A 12,003-nucleotide genomic window follows, 5' to 3' on the forward strand; every position below is an offset into this window, starting at 1 on the left:
GCAATAAAAATGAATAAATTACAGCTATACACAACACCATGAATGAATCTCATTAGCATAACATTGAGTGAAAAAAGTCAAACACAAAAGACAACACACTGAGTAAAATTAAACTCTATGTTTTGTAGTCTCAGCTGATTGATAGTGATGCTCTTGGCTAGGAATGCCCAGGGCGTTCACCTGGGCCGTAGTACTTGTAGTGAGTGCCACACGCAATCCTCTCCATCACCACAGGGACCACTGTGTGTCTGGCCCAAGCCTTGTGGTTCTTATTATGATAGCAGGATGCACCTAAGTAAAAACTATAAGGGAAATTTGAGGAACACGATTGATCACTCACAGGCCCTGGAGGGTACATGGCACACCCCAGGGCCACACAACAAGGTGGCAGATAGAATGGGAGAGAAAGTAGACCGAGAGCTCTGATTTTACTAGCATAGAGGGTGGGGTGTCTTGAGTTTCAGGGTTTCACTCTATGTTGCCTAATTTAAAGCTTAAAAGCAAGATTCAGGGGCTGGGAGAGGACAGAAGGGTCTCTCCAGTGGTCAGCTACCTGGATTACGGATAACTTTCTGAAGGGATTCTTCATTGGTTGGAGTAAATTAACTCCTTATCTACTTGTTTTGCTGGTAGCTGTGTCATATAGCTAGCTGGCTTATGCCCACAGTAATGCTCTTGGCCCTCCCAGGGAACAAGCCTATTAGCAATGTTGTTCAGTCACAGTCATATCCAACTCTTTACAACTCCATGGACTGCAGCACACCAGGCTTCCCTGTCCCTCACCATCTCCCAAAGTTTGCCCAAGTTCATGCCCATTGCTTCGGTGATGCCACCCAGCCTTCTCATCCTCTGATGCCCTCTTCTCTTTCTGCCTTCAATCTTTCCCAGCATCAGAGACTTCTCCAATAAGTCGACTCTTTGCATCAGATGACCAAAATACTGGAGCTTCAGCTTCAACATCAGTCCTTCCAATGAGTATTCAGGGTTGATTTCCTTTAAGATTGACTGGTTTTATTTCCTTGCTGTCCAAGGGGCTCTCAGGAGTCTTCTCCAGCACCGCAGTTCAAAGGCGTCAATTCTCTAGCACTCTGCCTTCCTCATGGTCCAACTCTCACAACCATATGTGACCACTGGGAAGACCATAGCCTTGGTTATATTATTAGCAATAAGTGACAGCCAATCTTGCCAGTTTTAAATTTCCAGCCTGGTGCCTTAGATGGTAAAGAATCTGCCTGCAATGCAGGAGACCCAGGTTTGATCCCTGGGTCGGGAAGATCCCCTGGAGACGGGAATGGCTACCCACTCCAATATTCTTGCCTGGAGAATTCCATGGACAGAGTTGCCTGGTGGGTTATGGTCCATGGGGTTGCAAAGAGTTGGATGGGAGTGAGCGAGTAACACTTACAGTGTTAGGCTCAAGTATTTTGTTGGGAGCCTTGTTGATCTCTAAAATATTAGCCACATAGAAAACTGTGTGTGCACGCTCTGTTGCTCAATCATGGCCAACTCTTTGGGACCCCATGGTCTATAACTGACAGGTTCCTCTGTACATGGAATTTTCCAGGCAAGAATACTCTAGTGGGTTGCGATTTCCTACTCCAGGGGATCTTCCTGATCCAGGGATCAAACTCACGTCTCCTGTGTCTTCTGCATTGACAAGTGGATTCTTTACCACTGTGCCACATAGAAAATTGTACCTGGAATCAATCCCCAAAACAGACTTTTAAATTCTCCACACCAAAAAAAAAAAAAAATCAATAAAATATATGAACAATAAGTCATATTTCACAACAGTAGTCACATGAATTAACAATGGAAGATACTGTATCCAACCTATGAAAATGAACAGGGCATTGGGGATTTAAGGAGCCACAACCACCACCACCATCATCTCATGCATATTAAACATTATGTGTAAAGAAAACAGCAAAACACTCTCTAGTACCATGTGAAACACTCACTGTGTGTATGCAACCCCAGGAAAGCTGACCTATAGCTTCACCTCATCTTCCGATTGAGCCTCACTTATATAAAAATCTTGGAGTTGCCTCTGCATTTTAAGAAACTTTATAACTTTGGAAATCACTCACTACATGATCTTCCAAAGTAAAGTCACAAAAATTCTGACCATAATAGGTGTTGACCCCTGGGTGCCAGTATTTCTATGCTATTAAATAAGCAGGGGTTTACATTGGTGCCATTAGTCACACAACCAAGGTCAGTTTCATTTACTTTCATTTAATGCCTAATTCACTGTGGGTGGGAAAAATTCTTGTCTTCCTTCTATTGGTCACTGGCTGGGCCTAAGACTTCTGGCATAAGACAGAATAACATGAGAAAAGCATACACATTTTGTTAAATTTTTACATATACCTGGGAGCCTTCCCAAGAGAAAGAAGACCTTAAGTGACCAGAGTAAGGAAGCTTTTATACTTTTTTAGGCAAAGGAACAATATATTTGTGAAGAAACGATAAGACAAAAGGGTTTGGGTTATGAGTCATGAATAGTGAAGTAACAAGGAATATATGGGTAGTTTAACAATCATATTTTTGTTTATGCAGCCTTCCTGGCCTTGAATTCTGTGTCTCTGGTGGTAAAGTTTTTCCCTCCTCCTGGCACAGGGAGGGTGATTTTCACAGGGAAGATCTGTATCCTTCTTCCTTCAGGAAAACAAACGAGAGTCAGAGTGTCCTTGCAACGCTATGTCTCAAGTACTTTAATTTAAGTAATCAATATGCCCAAGTGACATACTTGGCGGTGACATAGTCTGAACCTCTTCACTAGGTGCCCTCAGGGACAGAGTTCTTATCTTTAGTTTCCGATTCATTTCTCTATAACCCACTGTGAATGGAATCCATCTGCTCAATTTTTTTTTTTTAATGCCACAGTACTTCCGCATGGAATGGAATGATGGATTGTGAAATAGCACATTCTGAAGAGAAGTGCTCAGAGGTGCAGGTGGGAGCAGCTGTGTCCAGCATTGAAGGAGTTTGGCTACAGTTATGCATGTTGACATACTTCTTATAAAAAAATACTAAAATTACAGTTTTATCACCCATTATTGGAAAGTAATGTTATGTTCATGACTTCTGTTAAGAGCGCTGAATTCTATACAGGGATCTCTTGAATTTTTGTTTTCCCTAACTTGTTTTTCTAGGGCGATCCAGTTGACAATATATTTGAACAGAATCTAAAGATCAAGTTTTACATCAGTTCTGGGTCCACATCTCCATCTTCGTATAGTGGAGACGAAGCAGACACAGTGAAGGTACCTCTCTGGGGTAGATTTGCTTCAGAACTTTTCACTGGTACCAGACAAAAGGAGACTGAATCCTGTTCAGAAACAGTGCCCTTTCTCTCTAATCAGATGCATTGCTTAGATAGGAACAGTCTATAGAGAATATTAAGTTTATCTGGTAGTAGTTAATATTAAGTTTAACTGATAACCATGTCCATGAGGGGACATGGTCTGGCAGGGAGAGAACTCTCGTTATTTGCATTGCTTTATTTATTTATTTTTTTCATCCGTTTTTATTCATTGGAGACTAATCACTTCACAATATTGCAGTGGTTTTAATTAACATCAAGGAGTTAAGCTGTAACAGAAATATTTTACATAGTCTTATCACAACATAAAGTCTGGTATTAGGTAAAGCATAAAAATACATTTGCTAAACAGACTCACAAACTTTGAAAACAAATTTATGGTTACCAAAGGGGAAACTTGGGCAGGGCAGAGAGGGATAACTAGGAGTTTGGGATTAACAATACATGTACTGTGCTGTACTTAGTCACTCAGTTTTGTCCGACCCTCTGCAATGACATGAACTGTAGCCCACAAGGCTTCTCTGTCCATGGGGATTCTCCAGGCAGGAATACTGGAGTGGGTTGCCTTGCCCTCCTCCAGGGGATCTTCCTAGCCCGGGGATCCAACCCAGGTCTCCTGAATTTCAGGCAGATTCTTTACCATCTGAGCCACCATGGAAGCCCAAAAATACTGGAGTGGGTAGCTTATCCCTTCTCCAGGGGATCTTCCCAACCCGGGAGTCAAGTTGGGGTCTCCTGCACTGCAGGCAGATTCTATATCAGCTGAGTTACCAGGGAAGCCCATAAATCACTATATTCTAACATTAAATTAAAACAAAAACTACAAATAGTCCTCCTGAGGCCATCCATCATGCAACAACAACAACAACAACAACAAAATCCACAAACAAAACGAGACAAAAATACCTTGCTGTTGTTCTTACTAAAATGTAAGATCATTTTATGTCTCACATGACGGCACACAAAATAACTCTTTGTGGCCCTTTATGATAATCAGAGAACATGACTCTCGGCAAATGTTTCCTCCAGAAATAAAAGGGTTTGGTGTCTCCCAGCTCATAGTTTCCATCTTCAGAAATGCTATTTCCCTCCTCTGCATCTCACTCACCCTGGTTAATCTGGGTAGGGTTTCTCGCTACCCACTTTGGAATCCTGGGGACTAGGTGGCGAGTTCTCCCAGAGATACGTGGTTTAGTTTGGAAAATTTCAGTGTGGTTTATAGCCAGGTCAGACATTGTTTTCAAATTCTACTCAGAGCGTTTAAAATGTTGATAACAATTTTATTTTATTGTTTTAAAATTTTAATAATCTCTCTCTCATGGAGGAAGGTACAAGGAATAATCTATCACAAGCCCATATACCTATTACCCACAAATTAAGAAAACAGTTTGCCATTTTTGTTCAGATAAAAAGAAAATTGGAATGATACTGAACAGTTGAGCCCATCTAACTGCATTCTTTTGTCCTGGGAGGTGATCCGATGTTTTGAAATAGTGTGCATTCTTCTGTCCACCCTCTTATATTTTATATCATAGGCATGTGTTCTTCAATTTCAAAGGATTGCTTGGTCTGCTCAAAATACACAAATAATATCCCTATTGTGAAAATAATGTACTATTTTCACAGCATGTATTCATGTCAAGACAGTTCATCTTTAACTGCTGTGTAGTATTCCAGATTATAAATGTACTTATTTATACATAACCATGATTTATATAACTATGTTCCTTTTTATGTATTGATGTCTTTTTTTCCTTATTATAATTTCTCTATTACAAAGAGCCTGTTGGGACCTGATTGGCTATATACATATGGGAGAATTTGTTAGTTACTAGCTAGTAGAAATGCATATTTTCAATGCATAATTTTGCCAAAGGTTTTAATTTTTTGAAACAGTCACAAATTTTACAGAAATACTTCAAGTGTGGTATATATTTATTTTTCCTAGACTATTTGAAAGTTGTCATTTGATTTTCCATCACCTTGAATACTTAATCTCATACTTCTTACAAATAAGAATATTCTCCTACATCTTATTCATATACAGTACAACCATCATCACTAACACTGATGCGTCACTATCGACTATTTAATCCTCAGACCCATTCATGTGTCACTAACCGACCCCTCGTGTCCATTATTGCAAAAAAAAAAAAGCAGTTCAAAATTGTACTTTGCTCTTGGTTGTCTCTCATTAGTTTCTTGCCATATGGAAGTCTCTTTCCATATTAGTCTCTTGCTAAAGTCTTTCTTTGACTTCATTACCTTGATACTCTCAAAAATCACAGGCTGGTTTAGAATAGAATATCTCTCATTTTACAAATGCTTTCTCGTGACTTGATTCAGGTTATGCATGTTTGTCAAAAATATCACAGAAGTGATGCTGTGGTCTTCTCCTTATATGCTATCAGGTGGTACATGATTTTGATTTATTCCATTGCTGATCATGCTTACTTGACCTCTGCACTTAGGTGGGAAATTCCAGCCCTGTCCATTGTGAAATTACTTTTTTCCCTTTGTAATTAATAAGTATTTTGTATAGAGGTACTTTGAAGCAGTAAGTACCACATTTCTTAACAATTTGCAATTTACTTGTATCTGTATGGACACATAGTTTTTCATTTTACTCCATTGCTTACAATCCATTATAGTCATAATTTATTCTAGTGTTCGAGTGGTTGTATAGCTCATCTTGTATTTTGCCAGCCATAGATTTAGCCATCTCTCCAAGGAGCACTGATTGCTTTTAGTGGAAAATGGTATTTAGAAGACAAGATCTGGGTGTTAGGTATGCTCGTTGCTATGGGATGTCACTATTCCAGAATGCTTGTTGGATAGAGATAGAGAAAAATATATTTATATATCCATCTCTATGTAGAAATCTATGTATCTGTGTATCTGTCATCTATCTGTTCATCTATCATCTCTACTCTCCTACTCACCTACCTACTTATCTAACTGCTGCTGCTAAGTCGCTTCCGTCGTGTCTGACCCATAGACGGCAGCTCACCAGGCTCCCCCGTCCCTGGGATTCTCCAGGTAAGAACACTGGAGTGGGTTGCCATTTCCTCCTCCAATGCATGAAAGTGAAAAGTGAAAGTGAAGTCGCTCAGTCATGTCCGACTCTTAGCGACCCCATGGACCGCAGCCTACCAGGCTCCTCCGTCCATGGGATTTTCCGGGCAAGAGTACTGGAGCGGGTACTTACCTATAAAAACTGTGAGTTCATACACACATTTATACCTCTAATTCCAAGCCAACATTATAGGTTTCATCCTAGTTTTCTCCTTTTCTACCTTGGTAGCTTCTTTCTGTGACAGTGATAAACTTGATCCTTTATTACTCTCAATATACTTATTATTCTGTCACCTCTGTGCTCTGTGAGCAATCTGCCATCTCTGCAGCTGCCTCATCACTTCTCACACTGCATGGGTTCTGTGTCGCTACCTTAGATTACTCTCCTTGTGCTGGGAGAGTACACTCATCCACACTCATCTCACCTTGCTGGGAATAGAGTTTTTAAAAACCAATTTCTACTCGCACTTAGCAGCACATAAGAGTTCTCATTTCCTTATACCCATGTCGACACTTGTCACTACTAGACCATTGAAATTTTGTGATTCTGGTAGGTATGAAGTGGTATCTAATTATTGCTTTCATTTTGTCATGTAGAGGTCTTTCATTCTATTAGTAAAATATATCTCTCTCCTTTTACTGTTTGAGGTTTTTAATTCTTTTCTAAGAACTCCATTTCTATCCTATCCTTCTGTCCTTGAAGGGCCAAAAAGATTTAAAGTTTTGCTTTTTGCATTTAGGTCCTTAAATCAACAGGAAATTACATCTTTGTTTGCTCTGAAGTAGGAATCTGACTTTTGCCACCATGATACCATGATAGTTAGTTGTCCCAGGCCCAATTCATTGACTAGTCTATCAACTCCTAATAATTTGTAATGTCACTTCTATCACATATCAGCTTTATTTAGTTATTTACTTACTTATTCTGTTGTAAAATATACATGCTTTTGAACTATGGTGTTCAAGAAGACTCTTGAAAGTCCCTTGGACTGCAAGGAGATCAAACTAGTCAATCTTAAAGTAAATCAGTCCTGAATATTCATTGGAAGGACTGATGCTGAAGCTGAAGCGCCAGTACCTTGGCCACCTAATGTGAAGAACTGACTAGTTGGAAAAGACCCTGATGCTGGGAAAGATTTAAGGCAGGAGGAGAAGGGGACAACAGAGGATGAGATGGTTGGATGGCATCACCAACTCAATGGACATGAGTTTGAGCAAGCTTCGGGAGTTGGTGATGGACGGGGAAGCCTGGCGTGCTGCAGTCCATGGGGTTGCAGAGTTGGACACGACTGAGCAACTGAACTGAAAATATACATAAAGGCTTCCCAGGTGGCTCAGTGGTAAAGAATTTGCCTGCCAATTCAGGAGACATGAGTTCAATCTCTGGGTCCAAAAGATCTCCTGGAGAAGAAAATGGCAACCCACTCTGGTATTTTTGCCTGGGAAGTCCCATGGATAGAGGAGCTTGCAGGCTACAGTCCATGGGGTCACAAATGAGTTGGACACAACTTAGTGAACAACAACAACAAAACTGGCATAACATAAAATATTCCATTTATTCACTTTTAAGTGTAGAGTTCAGTGGAATAAATTACTTTCACAGTGTTCTGCAAATGTAACTATTACAGTATTTATTTCTCAAAATTTTCCATCTCCACAAGCAGAAGTTTTATCCTCATTAAACCATAACTTGACATTTCCTTTCCCCTCAATCCCTGGTAAACACTAATCTACTTTGCATCTCTATGAATTTGCCTATTCTATACATTTTATATAAGTAGAGTCATATAATAGTTGCCCCTTTTTGTCTGGCTAATTTCACTTGGCATAGTATCTTCATATTTCACCCATGTTATCGTGTGTGTCAGAATTTCAATTGTTTTTAAGGCAAAAGAATGGACAAATAGACCAATGAAATATAATTAAATGCCCAGAACCATACAGAGGAACAAAGATAGTCTCTTCAACAAATAGTGCTTGAAAAACTGGACTAGCACATGCAAAAAATATAAACCTTAGACACAGACCTTACACTCTTCAAAAAATTAATTCAAAATGGATCATTAGCCTACTTTTAAAATGCAAAACTACAACATAGGTTAAAGTCTCAGCGACCTTGAGTTAGATAATGACTTCTTAAATATAAAGTCAAAAGCATGAGCCACAAAATAAATTTTTGATAAGTTGCACTTTATTAAAATTAAAAACTTCTGCTCTGTAAAAGAGACTAAGAAGACTAGTCACAGACAGGGAGAAAATATTTGCAAAAGACAAATATGATAAAAAAAAAACTGTCATCCAAAAATACAAAAACTGTTAAAACTCAACCATAAGAAAACAAACAACTTGATTAAAAATGGGTTGACTAAACAGAGACCTCAATAAAAAGAAGATACATAGACTGCAAATAAGCGTAGGAAAAGATGTCCATATATATGTCATCAGAAAATGCAAGTTAAAACAATGAGATACAACTACACATCAAAATCCGGGACACGGACAACATCAAGTGCTGGCAAAATGCAGAGCAGTAGGAACTCTCCTTCACTGCTAACAGGAGGCAAAATGGTTCAGCTGCTTTGGAGGGCAGTTTAGCCATTTCTTACAAAATTAACAGTCTTACCATACAGTCCTGGAATCATGTACCTTGATATTAATCAAATGAAATAAAAATTTATCTCCACACAAAATTCTGGATTATAATACATGGATATATTATTATTATATTACATGGATATATTATATAAATTATGTTAATATATATAATATTTTATATATAAATTATATATTTAATATATATTTATATTAATATATTATATACTTATTGTATTATATTATATACTTGTTATATTATATTATATATAATTATATATCATTTATATATATTTTATAATTTATATTATATATTTAATATATACTATATTTTATAATATATATTTATAATATTATATATACATTATACATATCCTCACTAATATATAATATTATTATATATAATTATATAATTAACATTATATATTAATATATACTATATTATTAATTTAATTATATTTAATTAATTATAAACAATTATTTATAAATTAATGTAATTATTAATACATAATTAATTATAATTAATTGATTGATTATATTTAAATTAATTAATTTATTAATGATATTAATATAATATGTATTGATATATGTATTACTATATAATATTATAAAATATATTATGATATATTATAATTATATAATTATAATTATATATTTATATTTATAATATAATATATAATTATATATTATATTATTATTATATATAATATATTATATATTATGTGTATTAAATATATAATATATAATATATTTATATATTATTATAAATATATTATATTTATTATATATATTAAATATATATTTTATATTTATAAAATATAGTTTTATATATATAAACTCATATATATAAAATATATATAAATTAATATATATATAAACTCATATATATATAAAATATGAGTTTATATATATGTAAATAAATATGTTTATATATGTTTGTGTGTTTATATATATGTTTATATATAAACATATATATATGTTTACATATATGTTTAAATATATGTTTAAATATATTTTTATATATGAGTTTATATATATATTATATATATATGTTTATATATATTATATTATATAATATATAATATATCATATAATATTATATTATATTACAATTATTATAATACATGGATATATTTAGGTACTTTATTTATAAGTGCCCAAGCTTGGAAGCAACCTTCCTTCATTCAGTTCAGTTCAGTGGCTCAATCGTGTCTGACTCTTTGTGACCCTATGGACTGCAGCACACCAGGCTTCCCTGACCATCACCAACTCCCGGAGTTTACTCAAACTCATGTCCACTGAGTCGGTGATGCCATCCAACCATCTCATCCCCTGTCGTCCACTTCTCCTCCTGCCTTCAGTCCTTCCCAGCATCAGGGTCTTTTCAAATGAGTCAGCTCTTCATATCAGGTGGCCAAAATATTGGAGTTTCAGCTTCAGCATCAGTCCTTCCAGGGAATATTCAGGACTGATTTCATTTAGGATGGACTGGTTGGATCTCCTTGCAGTCCAAAGGACTCTCAAGAGTCTTCTCCAACACCACAGTTCAAAAGCATCAATTCTTCGGTTCTCCACTTTCTTTATAGTCCAACTCTCACATCCATACGTGACTACTGGAAAAACTATAGCCTTGACTAGATGGACCTTTGTTGGCAAAGTAATGTCTCTGCTTTTTAATATGCTATCCAGGTTGGTCATAAATTTCCTTCCAAGGAGTAAGCGTCTTTTAATTTCATGGCTGCAGTCACCATCTGCAGTGATTTTGGAGCCCCCCAAAATAAAGTCAGCCACAGTTTCCACTGTTTCCCCATCTATTTGCCATGAAGTGATGGGACCAGATGCCATGATCTTGGTTTTCTGAATGTTGAGTTTTAAGCCAACTTTTTCACTCTCCTCTTTCACTTTTATCAAGAGGCTCTTTAGTTCTTCTTCACTTTCTGCCATAAGGGTGCTGTCATCTGCATATCTGAGGTTATTGATATTTCTCCTGGCAATCTTGATTCCCGCTTGTGCTTCCTCCAGCCCAGCATTTTTCATGATATACTCTACATATAAGTTAAATAAGCAGGGTGACAATATACAGCCTTCACGTACTCCTTTTCCTATCTGGAACCAGTCTGTTGTTCCATGTCCAGTTCTAACTGTTGCTTCCTGACCTGCGTATAGGTTTCTCAAGAGTCAGGTCAGGTGGTCTGGTATGCCCATCTCTTTCAGAATTTTCCACAGTTTATTGTGATCCACACAGTCAAAGGCTTTGGCATAGTCAATAAAGCAGAAATAGATGTTTTTCTGGAACTCTCTTGCTTTTTGAATCATCCAGCAGATGTTGGCAATTTGATCTCTGGTTCCTCTGCCTTTTCTAAAACCAGCTTGAACATCTGGAAGTTCACAGTTCACATATTGCTGAAGCCTGGCTTGTAGAATTTTGAGCATTACTTTACTAGTGTGTGAGATGAGTGCAATTGTGAAGTAGTTTGAGCATTCTTTGGCATTGCCTTTCTTTGAGATTGGAATGAAAACTGACCTTTTCCAGTCGCATAGACTGCTGTATTTTATATGCTTTTGAAGTCTGTTTAAGATATGTAATATAAATTATCTGAGCTTATTTTTAGATTATTAGTATTCACATGATTTTGCTGAACCTTCTATAATTGTTTTAGTATATTTCTGCATATTTCAAATCATAAATTACTTTTACATTTATAAGACTAGTAGTTCAAAAATCTTTTGAAGATTCTCATCATATATCTACTTGTTAAAATTATCTTTCAAATATATTTAGGATTAATATTCTTTTGGACTTCCCAGGTAGCCCAGTGGTTAAGAGTCCATGCTTCCACTGCAGTTGTCACATGTTCAGTAAGTGCTAGAGGAAGTTCCACATGCTGCAGGGTTCAGCCAAAATTAAAATTCTTCTTTAATATAGTCTACATGTTATGACATGCATTTTAAAATAGCCAAATTGAAATAAAGTATATGAAATAAGTATATATTTTTTGTAGAAACTA

The 12,003-nt window shown here is 36.4% G+C and overlaps 1 protein-coding gene across 1 annotated transcript in view; it reads left to right on the forward strand.

The window, feature by feature from the left end:
• LOC122673018 (serine/threonine-protein kinase MRCK alpha-like) overlaps positions 1–12,003 on the forward strand; it is a 53,641-nt gene that overhangs the window by 20,017 nt on the left and 21,621 nt on the right. Inside the window, exon 6 of the mRNA XM_043870540.1 lies at positions 3,159–3,269. Within this exon, the coding sequence (XP_043726475.1) occupies positions 3,159–3,269 (111 nt within the window). The remainder of the gene's footprint in view (positions 1–3,158; positions 3,270–12,003) is intronic.

The sequence above is a fragment of the Cervus elaphus genome, chromosome 16 (genome assembly GCF_910594005.1).
Source record: "Cervus elaphus chromosome 16, mCerEla1.1, whole genome shotgun sequence".
NCBI lineage: Eukaryota > Metazoa > Chordata > Mammalia > Artiodactyla > Cervidae > Cervus > Cervus elaphus.